The sequence below is a fragment of the Vicia villosa genome, linkage group LG2, assembly GCF_029867415.1.
Source record: "Vicia villosa cultivar HV-30 ecotype Madison, WI linkage group LG2, Vvil1.0, whole genome shotgun sequence".
NCBI classification, from domain to species: domain Eukaryota; kingdom Viridiplantae; phylum Streptophyta; class Magnoliopsida; order Fabales; family Fabaceae; genus Vicia; species Vicia villosa.
In genome coordinates this window covers 118,317,596-118,341,901 of record NC_081181.1, presented here as the reverse complement: position 1 = coordinate 118,341,901, position 24,306 = coordinate 118,317,596, and the positions used below count along the sequence as shown (strand labels likewise).

Sequence of the window (24,306 nt, the reverse complement as noted above, 5' to 3'; positions counted from 1 at the left end):
TTGATTTTGTTGATTCCAATGGACTAGATTGGTTTCTGTTGATTTAAAATAAATACTAAGGATCATAGAAAGAGAAACCAATCCAGTCCATTAAAATTAACAAAATCAAAATTTAATGGTCGTGATTCATTGTTCTCATTTCTCATAATAACCAAGTGTTCTCACTTGAGTCGTCCCCATATATATATATATATATATATATATATATATATATATATATATATATATATATATATATATATATATATATATATATATATATATATATATATATATATATATATATATATATATATATATATATATATATATATATATATATGAGAATGACATTTTTATGTGAGAACATGTGAATGAATTTGAATCATTAAATGTTAAAATAAATGATGAAGATTATATATCATTCTTTTTTTTCTCTCTCCTCCATTATTAATTTTAAAACATTTTAGATTTTCAACAACTATTATTAGATTTTCACTCATCAACACTTTTGCTTCCTTCAAACTTTTTTAAAACATTAAACACCTTGAAAACAAATTGAATATAGGAGATTTTTTTTAAAAATGAATAATTGTGTCACATTTTTTCAAAAAAATAAATAAATTAGTTTTTAACTTCAGTAATTTTCTCATTTTAAAGTTTCTTTCTGCTGACAAATAAAAATATATATATGTATTTTAGAAAGGACAATTAATATCTTTTCTATACATTTTATATATTTTTGCATGCAGATTAGGTTTTATTAATTAATGTTAAGTACTGAGGGCACATTTGGTTCGCAGATAAGAGACACGATAGAATATCTGTATCATATCCTATCTCAATTCAGTGTTTGCTGAGACAACAGGATATGATAAGTTAATCCTACCGTTTATCCTATCCTGCTTCACTAGTTCAAATTGTTATCCTGAATCTGAGCTGAGTTAGAATCAGGCAGGATATGATAAGAAAATGATTTACTTATTTACCCCTATAAAAAAAAATTTAAAATAAAAAATTAAAAATGACAAAATATAAATAAAAATTAATTTGATATTAAACTAAAAATATTGATAATAATTTTTAAAAAATATATATGATTGTCATAAGGATAATTTTTTTTAACTTAATAAAATATTAAAAATTAGAATTTTTAAAAATTAATTAATTATTAAAATTTTAAAAATATGAATACTATTTTTTACTTTTTATCAAATTATATATATATATATATATATATATATATATATATATATATATATATATATATATATATATATATATATATATATATATATATATATATATATATATATATATATATATATTATTTATTCAATAGTGTCAATGAATTTCTTTTTAATTGTAGAAAAATATTTTTTTATCAATTTATGTGTGAATTAAATACATGATAGGATGAGTCTTATCATATCCTATTCTTATCCTGCTTAATATTATCCCTATCATATTCTGCGTATCAAACGGACCCTAATAATTTTTTTTTTTTTTTTAAATTTATATATTAGGATTTAGTGTCACGCACCCTTTTGTACGTTCTACTCCGTATAGAAAAATGTATAGCTATATTTATTTTTGCGTGGAAATTAAGATCTCATCTACCGTGGTAGGGGCTGAGAGAAAGAAATTTTCTTGAAGGTGCCAAATTTCTAAGTAGACTCAAAGGTTGCCTTAAATGTATATAAACAAACAAAAAATGCAAAAGTTAATAGACAATTGGCTCGACTTTCTAATGGAATGACTCAGAATAATTCTACATAGAAAATAAAGGATGATGACAAACAAATGGGTGGTGACCAATGGCCCACCTAGGCTACCCTTGTCTCCTAGGCATGGATGACTCATACTGCCTCCTCCACAAGTGGATTTATAAATTTATGGAATATTTTGAAAATTTATGGAATATTTTATAAAATAATATAAAGAATTGTAAATATGGTTTTATGTTTCTGAAAATAAATATAGTCGGTGTTTAATAAGATTTTGTGGTGTAAGTGTATGATATGGATGTTGCTTTTTCGTGAAATTTTAAAAATCTATAAATTTTTATTTGGATGTCCATTTGACGCGCCGTTTGAACCTACGGAAAGTTAAAAATATTTTCTATCGAATAAAAGTAATTTCAAATATAGTGGGTAAATAAATTTCAGTGATCAACGCTTTTTTCGTGCGAGATTTTGCCTGTTATACTGAGATGTATGTATGTTGTTATGTGTGATGATGTTGTATTGCTGTAATAATGTAATGTTATGTTATTGCTATGGAATATACTTGATGAATTGATAATATGCTCAGTGGATGGTGATACCATGATATTATGTTGTTGTAATATTGTTGTTATTGAATATAACATGATGAATTGATATTATGCATAGTGAATTGGGATACTATGATGTTAGGTGGTTGTGATGTTGTGTTGGTGTTATTGATTATAAGTTGACGAGTCGATAACATGTGTGTTGGATTATGATATGATGATGTTATGTTGTTGGATGTATGCGAATATGTTATTAATGTTGCTACATCGTTGTGTTGTTATTGCTGCTTGTGGGGCATGTGTTGTTGCATGGTGGCCACTAGTGGTGAGGCACATTGACTATGGTGAAAGTATTTGTGTGTGTTGTTGTGTTGTATGCATAATATGTTGCATGCTTCATGGTGTTGGACGGATGTCCGTATTTGGTGAGCCTTAATCCCATTGTGTGGATTGGGTGCGAGTAGCTAATTCTTATGATGATGGACGGTGGTCCGTTTGGTGAGCTTTGATCCTAGATGGGGGTCGGGGCAGTGAAACTGAGAGTTCACACTTTGGTACCTCATGCATTGAGTCTAACTGTTAAGTATCATTGCATTGAATTCTTTTGTTATAATGATGGCCTTGTGTATGCACATATATTATATAATAACATGCGGTTTACTGTGGTGAGAAAATATGCTGAGTGGGTGAAATTTTTGAGTGGTTTATATGCCTATATACTTATTATTATACATTCTTTTATTATGTTGAGATATCTCACCCCTTTTGTTTGAATGTTGCCTCCACGTGGGTAACGTGCAGGTAATTAGGAATAGTCCGCTATTGAAGTAGCTTGGAAGATGCTGTTCTTCCTCTCTGCGTATGTCAAGTCGGTGTCATGCCCTGCTACTTGTCAACATATGTTTTTAGTCTCCAGTGAGCAAATTCAACCCTAAAAAAACATAAACAGAACAAGATGTCACTATTTGATAGTTGGTAATGTAGCTATATTCATATTCTCGTCAGTGTACCTGTTCGTTGTTGTGTTCTCTATATGATTGACTTTATTAGTCTAAGAAGTAAAAAATATTTTTTTATAGGGTTTCAACCAAGTTCCGTGCACATACTGAATAAACTTTGGAACATCAGCACATACAATTTTAAAATGTTTTAGGTGTACTACAAAAACAGTCTATGTATTCAAATATATGATGTTGTTTCACATATCCATAACATGCACATGCCTATGTGATTCGATATACTCCTTACACTTCATACTAACATTTTTAGAAATATGAAACAGGCACAACAAATGAGTTGACTTTGGATACACAACTTCCACAACATTCATCAATGCCAAGTAACCAAAATATTTGGCATCAGCTTCTCAGAAGCAAACAACTCTTTTAGATTTTCAATAACTTCACTGAATCAAGGTGCGTCAAAAAGATATCAGCAATAACATTGAAAGAGTTCATGTTTCTTGTCCAATACATGTATTTATCTTCATGAATAAGACTCTGAAGGTGTTGTATTTTAGTCAATGAACCCCTCTTGCTCTCATTGTATGCAGATCCAGCCTTATAGACTTGGGTAATGCTCGTTAGGTTTTTTGGATCTGTATCTTTCAAAGCATCAACTATGTATTTATGAGCCATATTGTATTTGGTCATGTCATTTATAAAATTTCTTTCATGATCTTTTAAACGAACTAATATGTCATTTCCATTTAAGTCATTAGCTAGTATATGACTGTGAAACCCACACTTGACCATAACTTTCCAACCGCTTCCACTTGGCATTGATCTCATTATAAATGGACATTTCATTTTCATAGTATAATTCCCTGCAACCACAACCTTCTTCTTGTAATTTCTTCCTCTTTCACAACTGATAATTAATTTATCTTTCTTCACTCTCATTCCATTTGCAGTATCGGAACAAATAATAACAACAAGAATACCATGTTGTTTACTAATGAACTGCGCCCATGCCAAAACGTCAGCCCGAGTGGGGAATATATGACATTTACAACATATACAATTGAAGCATAATGTATGAGATATCATAAATTAGGACTACACAATTATATAAAAAGTAAGCATTTATGTAAAACATATTGCGTCAGTGGTGAAAAATTGAGTAAAATCTACATGAGATCCATGAGAATCAAGACCGTACAATTTAAGCATACCGAACTCTCAGATTTTTAGGTCTAGGTAAAAATTTTGGTATATGGAACTTTCTAAAAAATCTGGTATAAAACAAAGTTTTCTAGATTTTTCAAAATCTCTGGTAATAAGAACGTTAAAAACTTGACAGTCTCCACACTTTTCTAAAAACCCGGTAAAACTTCAAAAGATTCTGGATGTTTTGCAAAAAACGGGTAAAACGTCAAGGGATTTTTCAGAAATTTTGAAAAAAAATCCGGTAAAACTGCATAATATTTCCAAGATGTATGAAATCTGGTAAAACTTGATACCAGTTTTATAAATATCCGGTAAAAAAGCATAAAAAGTCAACTTCACAGAATTTTTTATACTAGATTTTTTTTAATTAACTACCAATTTTTTTCTTCAAATTTTTTACAGAGAGAATCTTTAACTGCAATGTGAAAATTTAAAAGATAAATAATGTGAAGGGTAAAATTGTCATTATGAAAAAATATGAGGGTGCTAGGTTCAATTTGGGGGTGGCAGAAAGATTCCCCATAGGCATGATAACACCACTTATTTCCGAATAAGCCCACCCAAATTTGTTCTAAATTCGATGGAAAAAATTTGTTTTTACTGGTGTTCTTGCAAAAAACACCGTTTGGATAATCTCCCTGATGCTAGTCAGGCGAGATCGCAAATGTTGGGAAGATTGTTTCTAGTGCGCTTCTTTCTCAGTGAATTTATGTAAGATGAATTATAGTTCCTCAGCATTTGCTTCGGTTTTCCTTCTATAGTCTTTGTTTCATCTCTCTAATTCCTTATTCATGAGCCATAATGAGTCGCCAAATGTTTCTCATAATTGAATGCTCAAAATAATGTCTGCCATCTCAATAGTTTCCATTAATCATGAGTTATGACAGATCGCACATCAATTTCGTAATCGCTATGCGACCCCTCGGGCTTCCTCCTTACCGTATGGAGAATTCTATCATGGCCTGGATCATGTGATTTATCTGGGAACCTTCATGACCCCATTTAATAACATGGTTGACCGACTTCTATCATGATCTGACTCATATGATCTATTCGGGAACCCTTATGACCCTGGTTACTAACTGGGTAGACCAACCACTATCATGGTTTTGCTAGTCTTGTGAATTCTTGTACATATAACCATCATCTCATCCGAACTAAAAGAGATATCTCGACTATGCTAAAAATTCGGGATGTATATAAGCCCCCTACCCCCCACCCCCCCCCCCCCCCCCAAGGACAAAGCTTGGAAGGGTGAAGTGTTTGGATGAAGAATATTGGCATTTATTACGTCCATGTAAACCCTATCTCGACTAGATTCCAACCACTGATCTTTACCTGATGATGACATATGCTGAAGTGTTGAAATGGTATTGATATTAAATATTCCATGGAATTTCTCTCTCTCTCTCTCTCTCTCTCTCTCTCTCTCTCTCTCTCTCTCTCTCTCTCTCTCTCTCTCTCTCTCTCTCTCTCTCTCTCTCTCTCTCTCTGTCTCTGTCTCTGTAATGATGACATTTTATCGAAAAACTAAGCTCATTATGATTTTGAATGCCATAGCTTTCCTAGCTGTTTCATAATCATAACATTTAGTGGATAAATATCAAACGTCTCTTTTCCAAAGTCTCTATTCTTTGAAATTTGAATATTTCAAAACTCTCTTCCAGAGTGGTCTTTTAAAGCTTTACACCACCAATTCTTGACCACGAAACAACTTTAGGTATTCCCGTTTTTACCTTAATTTCTTTTTGTTTAATTTTTTTAATGGTGGTAATATGTGAATGCGATGATCGGGGAAACATATTGACTCCCCGAAATGCCTAAGAGAGAAAAGAAATTTGGGATTCATGCATGAGGGAGATTAGAGATCATTTGGTAAAAGTTGAATTTGACCGTAATATTAAGAAAGTTTATGGCAATACTTTTGCATCTATTAACGAAACTGATTCAAAATCTTCATCATCAGGTTTTGTAGAAATAGTGATGGAGATAACTGGATGTTCGACCGAACAAGAAGTAATAAGCTATGATCACAGTTTAATCGATGCCAAATACATTTCTAAACTCCAATCTGAGAGGAAGATTTCCTCCACTAGTAATGAAAAATATGTCATATTGGAGCCTTGTATTCCAAGTTAAACAGTTTGCATGACTTGAGCGCGAGAGATGTCAGGCAAATTCTTCCACTTTTACTCTAGGGTGATTGAGGATTTAAATATCCGCATCCCGATTACCCATTTCGAGTCAGATCTTCTAAGAAACCTAAATGTTGCACCATCTCAACTTCACCCTCATAACTATAGGTGTGTTCTTTTCCTTCTACAAGACCAATGGAGTTGGTAAATGAGGGTGGATCTCCCTTAACGGCCTTCCTGAAAAAAGTTTTTTTCCAAGTTTATACCTCTAACTACAATAGGTTCAAAGATAAGTTTCTTTGCATTAGAGGTGGGGACAGGTGTCCTCAGGTGTGTTATATACGTTGGATGGAAGCCATCACTTTCCCATTTATTGGATGGATAACTCGGTGTCTATTTCCGGGTTTAATTATGACAAACTAAGTGCCTTGGAGGTTCAAGCTTTGGCTTTATTGGACTCTTTTCGTATGATAAAGGACTGGTAACTATTAAATATGGCTGATGATTCTGAACGAATCTTTGAATTTTAGGGTATATATTTATTATCATACTATCTATATCTGCATCCTGAATTTCTTTCCTTTTCTCTATCCAGAATGACTAATCTATCATTGAGAGAATAAAATTGATGGATTAGGTGAGAGCCAAAAGAGGGGAGAAGTTTGTGATTAAGAGTGACTCAGTAGAGTATATAGGATAAAATTTAGGAATTACTTATGCTTTCTGCACTCATGGTATTTTCCAGAATTGAGGTCAGTTTTTGCTATACATTTTTTTTTTACTGAAGTCATGGCATTTTGTTCTAGTAAAATGGGTGAAGTTTTCATAGTCTACAGTTTACTGCCTATGTTTGATGCATGTTACAAGAAGTATCTATGCAGAGACAATGAAGTATCTATGCATACGCAATGCAAAATAAAAGCTAATACAAAAAGCTACTTTTCATTCGATGTATGCACATGGTACGGTAGGGTTTATTTATTTATAACGAAATCTATTAATTAATGCTATCAAAGAACTAAAAAGAGTAAAAACTAATTACATTAAGAAGATACTTGTATTTGGAGATACCTGTAGTTTGTAAATCATGATTCATGGACTTAACAATTAAATAATCAAGTTTCACACTGTATTTAAACTTAACAATCAGAAATGTGAGTAAATATAATCAAACATAAAATAGACAAAAGGAAAGAACAAAATGTAAAGATTAGAGATCAGAAACAATAATACATGTAAGGATAATAAAGCATTGAAAGATATATACATAAACAACTCGCATCGCACATATAAAATTCATCCTTTCTTTATAATGTCGTCATCAACTACTATCAACAGCAATTGAGGTGAACTCTCTTAATATAGCTGATAGCAATGCTATGACAATACCTCTACATCATGTGAGTAAACATTTCTTTATATTTGGATGCATAACTCCAAGGTTCTCAATGTTAGTATTGTGTTCTAATTTAGAGCGGTCCAAAACCCATTGAAGGTGATTTGGAATTGAATGTTTCACATAATTATGGAGATTATGGCAGGCCATCTTTAAACATTTCATCTGTGGGTCTCTTTCCAGTTAACATTTCTAATACAAGTATTCCAAAGCTATAATGTCGCCTTCAATTGACACTTCGGAACCCATTCCATACTCTGAAATGTAAGAAAAAAAGGTTTAGACACAAGAGATTAAATGAAAGCTCACAAATTTTAAATTAATAAAACAATGTCGAGTCGTACCCAGGGGTGCATAGCCAATTGTCCCCTTTATTCCAATTGTGCTACTTTGCTTCAGAGAGACACCAGTACTTGAGACCAACTTTGCTAAGCCAAAATCACTCACTTGTGCAACCAAAGAGCCATTAAGAAGAACATTTGAAGTCTTTAAATCACAATGAATGACAGGTTGCTCGCATTCGTAGTGAAGATAACAAAACGCTGATGCAACATCAATAATAATATTGAACCTTTGCTCTAGATTTAATGAGTTAGGGTCATCCATAATTTTAGTTGTGGGATGTAACCAACTTTCTAAGTTTCCATTTCTCATGTACTCAAATGCAAGAGTTTTAAACTCATTGCCTTTATAATTTGTGCTGGAATAACATGTCAGAATTTTAATCAAATTCAGGTGTCTAATATTTTTAGTGCATTACATTCAGCAATGAAACTTTTGTGAGCTCACTTCTTTATAAGGTTTAGGACTTTTATAGCAACAAATTAGTCTATCGACTCAGGTGTTCGTTTGTAGACGGGACCAAAATTTCCAGATCCTATCAAGTTCTTGTCGAAAACCCATCGGTTGCCCTATACATGTTTTAGTATGAAACCTTAACCATCTGATCAATTATTAGTGAATCAAAATATGGTATTCTTACTGTTCTCTTCTTCTGAAAGATAGTCATAATAGATAGCACAATGAAAAGAAAACAAACCACACTAACTATCACTACCATCAACTTGAAGTTAAGGTGTTTTGCAGGTTTCATACCTTTAACAGGGCATGATAGTAGATGTAACCCCGAAATTCCTCCATGTAAGTTCTCTGTTTTTAGGATTGGCTTAATTTTTGCAAAAACAAATAACAACAACAAGATGTAATCATAGGATGTAAAACTTGCAAATAGAACACAGGTACAAAATACAACAGGTACAACAAGAAGATGTCCTATGAGATGTTGGAACATGTTCTAGAATAACATGTCCTATGGAATAGTTGTTGACATCGCACCTGCTGAGCTGGATTAATGAGATTCAGTTTCAATTTAACAGATGCAGAATATTCTCGGAATATTATGCAAATCATATAAGGCGTTATATATTTAAAAGGTCTGAAGAATCAATCAGAATATTTGAAGATTATATAGTTTCTAAATATGGAGATATATTCGGAACTTAAAATATTAAAGACCTTGTTTGTAGCAGAAGTTACTGCTATATTGTAACAGCAATTTAGCTGTGATTGAAGGCCCAAATCCTGTTGGGTATAGGTTATAAATAGAAGGGTTTGTAACCTAGAAAAGAGAGCCGAAGCATATCAAGATGTAATCATTAGGGCTAGGTCAGGTGAACCTCCCGGGTTATGGGAATGTCACTGTAATCCTCGAAACCTGTAGGCAATAGGAGTATGTATTGTTCTTGGAGGAAGCTTTGAAGTAACTCCAAGTTGTTGTTCATAGTCAAGAGTCTTGGCTAGGTATTGTCATGGGAGTATGTCTTCAATAACTGTTTGTCTGTATGATCAGAATGTTGGTTATTAGGTTGTTGCTACAGCTTCTGGGACTGGAGAACTGTACAACATCACTACGGTGTTAGAAAGTGGGATGAAGATATTTCATATCTATAGAGGATCTAGGTAGACGGGTCATTGGGTAGGGAATAAGTGAAAAGCTATAAACGAGGGAGTTTAACTTTAAATTAATACTGCTGATAGTGAACTTCATTCCTGGCTTGGTATGCCCCCAGAGTAGGTGTGTTTGTCACCGAACTGGGTAAACAATTTTGGTGTCATTTATCTTTCAGTACAACATAAATTTATGTATATACCTTGTTGATATTTCTTGACAGACCTGATGTCTCGACATTTATCAAGACATCTGGATCTGCTAGACCAGAATTTCACTCCAAAAGTTTATGGTTTCCAATCACTGTAAATGCACTTGCACTTCTAAAGACACCTTTATGTTGGGTGCAAGTGTGAGTGGTTAAAGTCCCATATTGCCTATGAGTGGGTGGAATGTTGGATTTATAAGAGAGAAAACCCATTTACCTAACATAAGTGCAAGTGTGAGTCGTTAAAGTCCCACATTGTCTATGAGTGTGTGTGTCATACCCCAAAATTTGCCCACCACATTTTTATACTCAAGCTCATTTGAACATCAGAAGCTCAAGATTTGACTGACTGTACATTCTCCTAAACAACAACCCTCAAACTAGGGTTTTGCTTCACTTCAAGAAAAATCAAGTTCTGACAATTCAAGTGGGTCTCATAACCTCTCATATGTCTCAAAGGATCCTCATGCCAAGTCTCAAGCCCTGATTTGAAGGATTGCTCACTCAATGGCCCAAATGATCAATAGTCGACTAGTTGACCTAAAAGTCAAACTATGGTCAAACCATAGTCAAAACTTCTGATTTTTGGTCAACAACCTTATTTTGAAGTATCATTCACCATTTGATCAAGTATTGATCATGGTTCATCAAGAAAAGATCATAAATCAACAAATTCAAAAGTTTCTAAATTAGGGTTTACATAGGAGAAAGTCAACTAAACTTTGACCAGCCATAACTTTCACATGGAACATCAGAAATTTTCCATCCAAAGCTCAATTTGAAGGAAATTTAATTCTCTACAATTTTGTCTCTCACAAGCCAAGTCCAAAAATGCTTCATTTGAGAGATATGGATCAAAAGATTATAGATCCTTTTTGAAAGTCAACCGAAAGCAGTTTTTTGTCAAAGCCAATATCATCATGATAAAATGCTCAAATGGAAAAAAGCTTCCAAAGTGGCTTGTAAAAGACATCTTGAGGTTTCCAAAAAGTCCTATAACTCCTCCATACCTTAAAAATTGAGGGAGATATGCCTTGTCAAAGTTGGGCAATTTCAAAGGAAAAAATGTGAAAGAAAGTGGTTCAAAATGAATTTTCTTGCAAATGGGCCCATCTTTTATGCTTGAAACTTGTTTCTAATATGGTCCACGACCTCCAAAGCCCATCCTTGCATTTTTCCATGATTTATTTTATTTATTTTGGATTTTATTTGTTAAAATTCAAATTAAATCAAGAGTAAATCAAGTAAAGTTTCCATTATTTATTTTATTTATTTTAGATTTTGTTTGATTTGATCAAAGTCAATCAAATATTGATCTTAAAAGCCAAGGGAAATAATTGGAAAATGATTGGTAAAATTGGATGCAAAAATAGAAGGATTTCATATGATTTTCAAATATCTTTCAATCACAATCCAATTTCCACAAATACAAGGATTTGAGTCAGAATAGTTAACCTAACTGATACTACTATATAATGATAACATGTCCAAGGCATAGAAGGAGGTTTTTTTGCAGTTTACCGACCCCTATTCCAAGCAAAAAAATCGTGTACCAAGAGGAAGGAGGAGATAAAAACGCAGACGGATTCAGGCTAGGAAAGGCATCACAATCGACTCTTTAGGTCTTCCTGGGCGTAATTGGATCGTTTTTGTTGGTCAGAACGCATTGAATTGCATCCCGAAGGCCACGTTCTCGCTTCAAAATTTTTTGATCCGAATTCGTTCATATGCTTATCATAAACCGTGTTTGAACGCATGTTTACATTTAGGATCTTGTTTGCGTGCTTCCTGTGCTGTTTGATTTGAGTTTCACCGCAGGTTGAGGGAGCCACCATTGCTAGGGTTCCGAAGGTTCAATCTGGGGGATCAGAATTAGGGGCGAAATTAGCCCAAATTAAGGGCACCATCGAATTCGGAAGACGATTTCCCATCGATCCATGGTTTTCTATGGAATTTATTTGCGTTGATTTATGTGTTTGATTTGTGCAGGTCGATAGCTATGGAAAAAACCGTGGCCAAAACATGGCAAAACCGTGGGTAAAACACGCAGAGTCACTGGGGACGATGAACAGTATATGGCGCGGTTGTTATTGGAATTTTTAAGTTTTTTTATTTTAAATATATTTATTGACAACGATTCCAATAACGTGTTTCAAATATAGCCCAGGTGGTTAGCGCGTGTTGCCATTGAGTGTAAGGGCAAGGGTTCGAGCCCTACACCTTGCACTTATTTTTGGATAATTGTTTGTTGTTTCATAGTCACAGATCCCATGTTTCTAGCGCGCACAGCCACATGGTGCTCTCCACTCTTCAGCCATACGATCTCTCCTACCCCAGATCCAAGGGCCCAGGAACGCAACTCTAATATGCACCCTCAGGGACCTCACCCACTGAATCAAACGCCCAGCTGAGTGTTTTTTCTTTTCCCTTTTTCTTTTCTTTTCAATTTTATTTATTTATTTTATCTTTATTTCTCTTATTTGTTTTTGATAATTATTTTAAATTTTTTTTTTAGTATTTTAGGTTTTTCATATAAAACTTTGTTTTAATTAATTAAATAGTTTTTAGGTTAATTAATTAATTATATTTTCAGATTAGGTTTGTGATTAAAATAATTTTAAACGCTAATCCTAGTTTGATTTTTAACTTGTTTCGTTCTACTAACCATGATTAACTTTTGTCCCATTCGGGGTTTGCCTTTTTGCCTCGCCTTTTTTTGTTTGCCTATATAATTACCATTTTAATTTTTGATCTGCCACGTTATAATTATTGAGATCACTCATACACTAAAACCTCTTCTTTTCTTTGTGCATTTTTTAAGGGTTAGCAACAGGGTTTCCTCCGACTACGCGCCACGCCCATTACGAAGCTAAGTCCCATTACGAAGCTAAGTCCTGATATTATATTTATTTAAATATTTATTTTGCTTCCTTTTTATTAAATTAGGGTTTATTCTTAAATGCCTATGAACTTTCATACACTCACTTCCTATTATTTTCCTGTCAATTCTCAGATGTTCAGAATCAATGCTCGAGGCAACCTCCGACTGTCAATCTTATCAATCAAAGCTAAGTTTCCATATTTTTTCCTTCTTCTTTTATCTTTTATTTTTGATTGGGGCTAACCTATTTTCCAAAGGAATTGATAATGCGCTCACTTCCTTTTTTGGTTTCTATTTTTCCCACCTTTTCAGGGTTTGCCAACCGCCAAAGCTCGAATAGTCGGTAACCCTAAAACTCTAACCTCTTTTATTTTTCTGCCTAATTATTACTTATGTCAAACCCGCTGGTTTCATTGTCCCTTCCCCCTATTCTTATGTATCTGTTCCTGGTTTGTATTGATTGGCCTTAAAGGCACTTAAGACTGCTTTATATTTTCTGCCATGGTTAGTAATCTTAGAGAGTGCAATCCTTGAATCAATTTAGAATAACTAATTATAAGATAATATATTGAATTAATCACGTGATTGTTGCACCCACGCACGCTTTTGTGGTAACCCCTCTGGTTGCCTGTTGCCTGTTGCCTTGTTGCCTTGTGTTTTTTTGCAGAATAGTCATGTCCCTCGAATACGAGGGTACCTCAGCCATGTTGCCTCGATTATGCAAAGATCATAGGTCCCTAATGATGCTGATATGATCTCGTCCCTCGGAAGTTGCCTACGAAAGGCTGAGGTATCCTCTAGTTGCCTAAACGAAAGGCTATTCTGGTCCTTCCCTTAGACTACCTGCCACTTTATGGTAGGGACAGTCTTATGGCGAACGATAATTCTCGATGACCCTTCAACATCCAATTGAAAGACTTCCTGCCCTCTTATGGCATGGATAGACCCTTTCACCTTGAAAGGCTAAAAGAACTATTTTATTAAGGTAATTGCTCCTAATTGCCTTGCTCTGGCTAAAATCCTTTTCTTATTCTTTCTCATAAACCTTCAAAATGGCTACGCTCATTTACGAGCTAAAGTCCGTATTCACTTCTTCTACATTTCTGAACGAAAAAGAGCAAAGCAATTAAGAGCCCATGGAAAACCATGGATGCAAAGGGTGCCTCACACCTTCCCTTTGCATAATTACCCCCCAAACTCAGTTTTTTTTATTTAAAAGGTTTTTCCTGTTCTTTTAGCCTTTCTGATTAATTTGGATAAAATAAAAGTCGGTGGCGACTCGTGCTTACCGTAACATTTCTTTAAAAGTCAGTTCACCGTATTACAGTGTGGAATGTTGGATTTATAAGAGAGATGACTCATTTACCTAACACCTTAAGGTTTTGGGTTGAGATGTTGTGTCTCCCTCTCTTGTGGTGATATCAGAGCCGTGGTTCGACTTGGTGGGGGAGCAGGAGTAGGATCAGGTGTTGGATCCTGTAATTGTGGTGGAGAATGTTAAGTGCAAGTGTGAGTCGTTAAAATCCCACATTGAATGATACATTGAAATATTCTAAGGAAGAAATATTTTACAAAGCATTTGGATGTAAAGCATTTGTAGTAGAAGAAATATTCTAAGGAAGTTTAAACCATTCATAGTAGATGGATCTAAACTTAGGATGTCCAAAAGACAACCATCTCCAAGAAAGAAAGATAATGTTAGAACATACAACATCAAAACAAAAAACCTCCCATTTGAAAATTACGGCATTCCTCATAATCTATAAACACCAAATGGTAGCTATCCAAACAAAATTAAACTTAACTCTTCGATGGATATTCTTCACCTTGTCTTGAAATGCAACGAAAACTAAAAACTCCTCTTTGTTAATGTCCTCCGAAATGCCTAACCAAACAGAAATGATTTTTAGAGACATCAATCTTCACAATATTTTGTAGATGACTTAGTTCATTAGGTAGGCTGCCACTCAAAAAATTTTGTGATAAGAAAAATTCTATTGTTAAAGATGAAATACTGAAGACCTCTGGGGGTATAAATATTATGTTAGAATAATAATAATACAAGTGTGAGTAAGTAGGGAAATAGTCTCACATTGGATAGGAATGTGGTGACTTGAACATTTATAAGTGGGAAAACCTTCAGTTACAAGGAGTGTCATTCCAAGGAACCATACCTTCTAATTTGGCATCTTTAAAAGGTCTTCAATATTTAGACCTATCAAGAATCGGTTGTTCGGATCAATTCCTGATAGCCTAAGTAGCAATGATTGGAAACAATAACCTTTGTGGGGGTATTTCCGAGTTGTATCTACTGCCATGCCTTATCAAGGGTTGGAAACACCCAAAAGAACATAATTTCAAATTGGTATGAGTGATAGTTAGTGTGATTTTTCTTCTACTCATACTTTCATTTGTTATAAAAGTATACCTGATTAGGAAAATAAATCGAAAACCATCGTTTGATTCACCAATAATTGATCAGTTTGCTAAGGTTTTGTACCAAGACTTACACCGAGGAACTGATAGGTTCTCAGATAGAAGCTTGATCAGATCAGGAAGTTTTGGTTTTGTGTACATAGGAATTGTGTCTGAAGATAATATTGTTGCCATAAAGGTCCTTAACCTAAAAAAAGGGCGTTCATAAAAGTTTCATCAGTGAATGTAATGCACTCAAAAATATTAGACACCGAAATTTAGTTAAGATTATAACATGTTGTTCTAGTACAGATTACAAAGGTCAAGAATTTAAAGCTCTGGTTTATGATTACATGAAAAATTGAAGTTTAGAACAATGGTTACATCATGAGATTTCAAATTCAGAGCTTCCAATTGCATTGGACCTGACTCATAAATTAAACATCATTTTCGATGTTGCTTCTACATTGCATTATCTTCATCAAGAATGTGAGCAGTTGGTAATTCATTGTGATATAAAGCCAAACAATGTATTTCTTATGATGACATGGTTGCTCATGTGAGTGATTTTGGCATAGCAAGACTTGTCTCAACCATTGGCGGTATCTCTTTGAAAGATACTAGTACAATTGGAACAAAAGGGATGGTTGGCTATGCTCCTCCAAGTATGTTCTAAATTGTGGAATCTTATATTTTTTTCTTTGAATTCTCCTATGTTTAGTTGCACACTTAATAAATTTACTAGTGACTTGGTATTAACAATTTGATGTATGTTTCAGAGTATGGAATGGGTTCTGAAGTGTCTACATCTCGTGATATGTATAGCTTTGGAATCCTGATGTTGGAAATGCTTACGGGAAGAAGACCCACAGATGAAGTTTTTGAAGATGGTCAAAATCTTCATAACTTTGTTGCAATTTCATTTCCCGATAATCTTATAAAGATTTTGGATCCACATCTTACATCAAGAGATGCAGAAGTAGCACGGGACGGAAATCGTGAGAATCTTAGTTTTACTTTTTAAGATTAGGCTTATTTGTTCAATGGAATCACCAAAAGAAAGAATGAATATTGTGGATGTCACCAGAAAACTTAGTATCATCAAAAAAACCTTTCTTTCGGGTGAGATAAACAAATATATTTATTTGAATCTTAACAAACTCATTAATTGCTTATGGAGTTATAACGTAGTTTTTATGATCATATTATTCATTTCAAAATCGTTAATCTACAAAATACGATGGTAATAATGATTTTCTTCTTGATTTATACTTTTCAGGTATTCACACTAATAATCAGTAATTCAGTTTGATATGCATTCTTGTTAAGAAACCGAATGGTTTCACTAGAACCACATGTGGAAATACTTATGTGTGATAGTGTTGAATGTACATTTTCCTGTAACCTATACTAGTTGCTATTAATAAGTAATGTTGTATTGTTTTCTAATTCAATAAACTGAGAACTGATACTTCTCTCATATTTATTTATCTTCATTTCTTTGACTTTGACTTGTATTTTCATTTTCATAAGAATTTACAATGTAGTTAAAATCGAATGTTCAGAATTGAATCTACCCTGATTATACTAAAGGAATTCTGAAATTTATACATTGCCAAAGAATCATAATAATAGAAAATCAATTTAAAATAACTACCTGACACTAAAACCGAGATGTTAATTTTAGGTATTACTCAATGAACTTGTATACATAACAGGTTACTTACATTATTTAAAATTCATATGGGACAAATTATTCAAACAAGATTCTTCAGTATCAAAGCCAAAGGAATAGTCTTCAGTGTTCCCACTCAACTATCAACCCTATCTATATATACAAATCTATCTAACTAAAATATTCAAATCATTTACATATCTATAACACACCCTCTTGATTCCTCAAAGCCTTTTCCCTCATGTTTCCTACATTTTCATTTTGGTTTCTTTTACTCCTTATTTTCAATTTCTGCCCAAAAAGCGATTGCATTCAGCCATTCACCTTAGAAAACCAGATTGATCATTTAGCATTGCTCAAATTCAAAGAATTAATAACCAATGATCCATGTGGAATCCTTGATTCTTGGAATGGTTCGAGCCATTTCTGCAATTGGCATGGAATTACATGCAACCCCAAACATCAAAGAGTTGTAGAATTAAACTTACCTGGATACATGCTGCATGGAAGTGGAACTAATCTTGATTTGCTGAAGATGGTGGGGTGAGAAGTTCGGCTTCAAGCATAGAAATTAAAGAGGATAATTGATAACTGGGAAGTGGAGGAGATGTAGGTGCGTGAGGTGAAGTAAGTGTGGAAGTATGAGAGTCCTAGTAAAGATTATTTAGCTTACGGAAAAGTTCCAAGTCTTGAGAGGCTAAAATATCTTTGGAGTATAAATTTGGAAATAAATAATTTTGGTTACAATTCAAGTAATGACTTAGAATTTTTGAAATCATTGATAAACTGTAGTAACTTGGAAGTGGTTTCAATATCCTATAATAATTTTGGAGGTAGTTTGTCAAGTTCCATAGGCAACTTATCCACCCAACTTAGTCAACTATATCTTGGGTATAATCAAATATATGGGAAAATTCCTTTAAAATTAGGAAATCTAAATAGTTTAATTCTCTTAAACATGCAAGATAATCATTTTGAAGGGAGAATTCCCTCAGCTATTGGCAAGTTTCAAAAGCTGCAAGTGTTAAATTTGGGTGGGAACAAGTTGTCAGGTGAAATACAATCCTTTATAGGAAACCTTAGTCGGCTGTATCGTTTGAATTTAGGAAAAAATATGTTAGAGGGAACTATTCCTTCAAGTATAGGGAACTGCCAAAACGTACAAATGTTAGACCTTTCAAAAAACAACCTTAGAGGAGTCATACCCCCAGAGGTCTTCAGTATTTCATCTTTAACAATAGGATTGTTCTTATCACACAACTTTTTGAGTGGCAGCCTGCCTGATGAACTCGGTCATCTAAAAAATATTGTGAAGATTGATGTCTCTAAAAATCAGTTGTCTGGTAAAATACCTATAACCTTGGGGAAATGCATATGCTTAGAATACCTTATTTTGGCAGGGAATTCATTCAATGGAAGGATACCATACTCTTTGGAATCTCTCAAAGTTCTTGGAGTGTTGGACCTTTCAAGAAACCAACTATCTGAATTGATTCCAAATGCTTAGCAAAATATTTCTTCCTTAGAATATTTTAATGTATCATTCAACATGTTGGAAGGAGAGGTACCAACAAAAGGTGTCTTTAGAAATGCAAGTGCATTTACAGTGATTGGAAACAATAAGCTTTGTGGAGGAATTTTGGAGTTACATCTACCACCATGCCCTATTAAAGGTATGAAACCTGCAAAACACCATAACTTCAAGTTGATGGTAGTGATAGTTAGTTTGGTTTCTTTTCTTTTCATTGTGCTGTCTATTACGACTATCTTTTGGAAGAAGGGAACAATAAAAATACCATCTTTTGATTCACCAATAATTAATCAGATGGTTAAGGTTTCGTACTAAAACCTGTATAGGGCAACCGATGGGTTCTCGACAAGCAACTTGATAGGATCTGGAAATTTTGGTTCCGTCTACAGAGGAACACTTGAGTCGATAGACGGAGTTGTTGCCATAAAAGTCCTAAACCTTACAAAGAAGGGAGCTCACAAGAGTTTCTTTGCTGAATGTAATGCACTAAAAAATATTAGACACCGGAATCTGGTTAAAATTCTGACATGCTGTTCCAGCACAGATTATAAAGGCAATGAGTTTAAAGCTCTTGCATTTGAGTACATGAGAAATGGAAACTTAGAAAGTTGGTTACATCCCACAACTAAAATTATGGATGACCCCAACTCATTAAATCTAGAGCAAAGGTTCAATATTATTATTGATGTTGCATCAGCGTTTTGTTATCTTCACTACAAATGCGAGCAACCTGTCATTCATTGTGATTTAAAGCCTGCAAATGTTCTTCTTAATGACTCTTTGGTAACACAAGTGAGTGATTTTGGCTGAGCAAAGTTGGTCTCAAGTGTTGGTGTCTCTCTGAAGCAAAGTTGCACAATTGGAATAAAGGGGACAATTGGCTATGCACCCCTAGGTACGACTCGACATTGTTTTATTAAGATAAAATTTTTGAGTTTTAACTTTATCTCTTGTGTCTAAACCTTTTTTTCTTACATTTCAGAGTATGGAATGGGTTCCGAAGTGTCAATTGAAGGCGACATGTATAGCTTTGGAATACTGGCATTAGAAATGTTAACCGGAAGGAGACCCACAGATGAAATGTTTAAAGATGGCTATAGTCTCCATAATTATGTGAAACACTCAATTCCAAATCACCTTCTCAAGATTGTGGACCGGTCTATTCTCCCAAATGAATTAAAACACAATACTAACATTGAGCACCTTGGAAGTATGCATCCAAATGTAGAGAAATGTTTACTTTCGCTTTTTAGGATTGCGCTTTCTTGTTCAGTAGAATCACCAAAAGAAAGACTAAATATGATCGATGTTATAAGGGAATTCAACATCATCAAGAGCTTCTTTCCTGCTGAGATTCAACAAAGGCAAGGTTCATTACAACCACAAATCACATGATGTAGAGGTATCATCATACTATTCCTACCAGTCATAGTTTCTATGTTCTTGTATATTTTTCCAAACATGTTTTTATGTTTCTTTTTATATAATTTCTAGGAAGGGTGATCGCTATGTGCGTCTGGTGTGAGTTGTGTATGCATATGTCTTGCTATGCTTTATTGTCCTTACATGTATTATTGAGTATGATCTCTAATCTATACAATTTATTTTCTTTTTATCTATCTTTGTTTGATAGTGAGCAGAAGTAGTCTACACCCTACGCAGAACGATTTGGGTTTAACTAAGGAGTGATTTGTTGGATGCTCATACAGTAGCTATGATTTATTGTTGTAATATGGCATCGTGTTGGATTATATTTACTTAAATTTCAGATTGTTAAGTTTAATTACTGTGTGAAACTCGATTATTTAATTGCTTGTATACACGTGACATTCGCTTGGTCTCTTACTGCAAATATTAGAGTTTAAAAAGTCGATAAATTATGATTTACAGACTAAATACATGCCTACAACAATTATTTAACCAATAGAAATCCCAAATATAAGTATCTTCTTAATGTAATTAGTCATCACTAATATAAGAAAATTTTACTCTTTTTAGTTCTTTGATAGCATTAACAGATTTTGTTATAAATAAACAAATATAAGTATTTTCACAAATTTAAAACAAGTCATTGAACAAGTGTAACAAAAAGCCATGAGTTCAGGAAAAAATTGTAAAGCAGAACCAACCTCAATTCTTGAAAATGCAATGAGTTCAGAAAACATAAACTATGGCTCGATTCGACTAAAGGTGGCCTCAATTTCGTTCAAATCAACCATAAATTTGGTAGCCATTTGATGGGTGAAGAGAATGCTAATAATTGTGGCAGACACCTTTGGCTATAAGGACAACATTTTATTCCAAAATGCCTTCTTTTGTGAAGCTTTCCATCAAACATCATATGTGCCTCCATACTCCAAGCTAAACTTCAAAAGAGATAGATCCCGTTGCTTTCATGGAAGATCAAAATCACCACTGTACAAAATGGTTGGAGGACAACAAGTTAAAGAAAAAGTGCCTTTTTTCTCTCAAAGCCACAACTAACCTACATTTGACTGTGGCTAAACTAAGATGTTAGGAAAATTAACAATTTGTTCCAACAAATTCAAAATTTTAGTTTGCCATAAAATTAATTTTTTTTAATATCAACTTCCAACCTAACTTCCTACCTAAGAATAATGGATGCGACCCTTCTCACAAAAATTTCCTTTAGTTTCACTTTTATGATTTTGCATATATCCTATTTGCTAAAATTTTGTTTTGTGTTTAACCTTCGAGCATTGTTTTAGATTTTGCTTCAATCATATTCGAACATTGTTTTCTTTTTAACCTTCAAAGATTGTTTTGGATTTTGTTTTTGTTGTGAAATCACATCTTCGGCGTGTTCATGAGATGCTCGGGAAATTCATGCAATTTCCACACGAGGATAATTCATAATATATCACTGCTAGAAGCCTATTTTAACCTAACCCTCTCTATTCAAACATAAAAACCCAGGGTGCTAGCAATTTGTAACAAGATCGAGAAGAAAATACTTACTTGTTGGAAGATGAAGGTCGGGAAGTTCTTGCTGGAAGATGAAGGTCGGAAGATTGTTGTGACGAGGAGCTTCTTTTCGCAACCACAGAGCAGCAGAGAAGGAAATACTTAGCGAAGATGATTTCTTTCTCTCCTACTTATAGCCTGGTACTACGGGGAAGTGGAAAAAGGGAGCCGTCATGGCCATTATTACCTAGGCTGTTAGACTCCCCTAGGCTTTGATGGCGCTGTAATTGCCTGCCACGCGTCATTAATTACCTGACACCCCACCTGCTAAAAATCCAATCGTTTCACATTTCCCAAGTGCGTGAAAGTGAACGAAACGATAAAACGATCCACCTCCTCAGCCTGATCTCCACGCAATATTTCAAGCAGAAACGCTCACACAGTCATTTGACGACCAAGATTCCGAACAGCTATAAGTCATTACTCCCCTTAGAAGCAAAGACTTGGGGGGCTCATGTTCTGGTCTGGACCGAGCAGGCCCAACACTTAGGTTATGGCCGAACAGGCCAAACCCCTGACCTTGGCCGAACAGGCCCATTTCAGTTCTGGGCCCAATAAACATATGCGTTAATAGCCATTGAGAGCGTCAATCCCACGTGCGTACGAAAGAGCACGTGGTCAAACCCACTAGCGAGGGATTCGGGCAGCTCGCCCCGAACCCTACGCTCCGTCTATCCAGAATATGAGTCATGTGCTGACTCAGCCCTACCAGGTGGGATTCTGGCAGTTTCCTAGCACGTGGGCCTCCAATGGATTTGGCCCAACTAGGAAATTTTGGCTCAGCGCCGAGGGCTATAAATACCCTCTTTCACTAGAGGGTCAGGTAACATCATTCATTCTCTCTTTTACCTTGTACTTGCACTCTGATTGCTCTCTCTCTTCTCACTTTGGCATCGGAGTATCTTGCAGGTACGTCCCCCACTTTACAAAGATCCAGTTCGTTGCAGGCCACGAAGATCCGTTTGATCAGGTACGATCAATGGTAATACCAATTTTTTTGAAAATAAAGTAAAAACGAGTTTTTTTCAAAATACAGTAAAATCGATTTTTTTTAAACATAGTAAAATCTAGTTTTTTGAAATTATTGTAAAATTATGTTTTTTGATAAATAAAGTAAAATCGGGTTTTCTAAAAATATAGTAAAATTAGGTTTTTATGAAAATACAATAAAATCGGGTTTTTTAGATAAAAGACAGTAAAATCAATTTTTTCTAAAAAAAACAATAAAATCAAGTTCTTTGAAAATACACTGAATTTTTTTTTATAATCAGTAAAATATTTTTTTAAATTAGTAAAATCAAGTTTTTCGTAATTACAGTAAAATCGAGTTTTTGAAATTAAAGTAAACTCGAGTTTTTTGAAAAGACAGTAAAATCAAGTTTTATTTGAAAATACTCGATTTTTTTTTCATTTTTTTTGAAAAAAGTCGATTTTCGTGTGTCTGAACTCGATTTATTGTTTTTCTGAAAAACTCGATTTTTTGTATTTTAGAAAACTCAATTTTTCGTCTTTTCGAAAAACTATTTTTTATTTATTTTTAAATAATTTAATGGATTTAAAGTGTAAATAAAAATAATCTGTTGGATCATCAAAATGTGTTGGATGGATTGGATCCATCCATGTATATAAATGAATGAATTTAATACAATCCATTAATTTATTTTTTATGTGATGGATGAATTTTTTTGTGGATGGATTGAATGAATTTTGTCTTAATGGATTCAATTGTCATCCCTAATATTAGGTAGAGGAGATTGGCAGGTAGATTCTTGTCAATGTAAGGAGATATGGATATGTGGTTGGGGGAGGGCGATCCTAATAGTTTTGACAAAAATTGATGATAAAAAAATATCTAAGTGATCAATTGAGGATAAGGGTTGATGTTGTGTACTAATGTGTTGTGAGGACTAATTATTTTTGTATGGGATTTGTGTCTCAAAGAAAATGACATCTCTAGAGATGAATATTCTTTGTATTGCAAGTCAAACAAGATTTTCCCTTTGACACCAGGTTTGTATCCCAAATGGATACACTTCCTAGACCTTCAATCCAGTTTCTTTCTATTGGCTTTAAGGGTAGCTGCATAGCATAAAGAGCCAAAGACTCTTATGTTAGACATATCATGAAGTTTATTATGAAGGATTTTATATGAAGACTTGTGTTACAAGAAAAGAGTGGGTAGCCTATTTATGATGTGCACAACATAACTGACAGCATGTGCGCAAAAAATAAATGGTAATTGGGCTTAGAATATAAGTGATGTGGGGATGCCTAAGACATGTTGATGTTTACTCTCAACAATTCCATTTTGTTTAGAGGTGCCAACACAAGATGTTTGATGAGTGATGCCAAACTATTTGTTGAAACCAGTAAGGATGAATTCATTCCCATTATCTGACCTGATGCACTTAATTCGGTAATTGAATTTTGTTTTGATCAGACTACAAAAGACTTGACAAGATATGCTGTTTCAGGTTTTATCCTTATAAGAAAGAGCCATCTAAACCTACTTTTGTCATCAACTATGGTTAAGAAGTATCTATAGACCATCATGGATGGAATGACCAAACGACTCCATATGTCCATGTGTAAAAGTTCAAAAATAGATGTAGACACATGAGAACTAAGGGAAAAAGGTAATCTTTTTTGTTTGGCATAAAAACATACATTACATGGCATATTTACATTGGCATGTGTGATGAATGGAAAA

The 24,306-nt window shown here is 33.9% G+C and overlaps 1 protein-coding gene and 3 pseudogenes across 1 annotated transcript; 2 read left to right on the top strand and 2 right to left on the bottom strand.

Annotated features, from left to right (window-relative positions):
• Positions 1 to 3,639: 3,639 nt before the first annotated feature.
• Positions 3,640 to 4,155, bottom strand: LOC131649878 (uncharacterized). Its single transcript, XM_058919621.1, has one exon. The coding sequence runs from the start codon at positions 4,153 to 4,155 to the stop codon at positions 3,640 to 3,642; it is 516 nt and encodes a 171-aa protein (XP_058775604.1).
• Positions 4,156 to 7,953: 3,798 nt separating this feature from the next.
• On the bottom strand, positions 7,954 to 9,244 carry LOC131649877 (probable LRR receptor-like serine/threonine-protein kinase At3g47570; annotated as a pseudogene).
• Positions 9,245 to 11,471: 2,227 nt separating this feature from the next.
• On the top strand, positions 11,472 to 16,717 carry LOC131649876 (putative receptor-like protein kinase At3g47110; annotated as a pseudogene).
• Positions 16,718 to 17,576: 859 nt separating this feature from the next.
• On the top strand, positions 17,577 to 20,006 carry LOC131649874 (probable LRR receptor-like serine/threonine-protein kinase At3g47570; annotated as a pseudogene).
• The last annotated feature ends 4,300 nt before the right edge of the window (positions 20,007 to 24,306 follow it).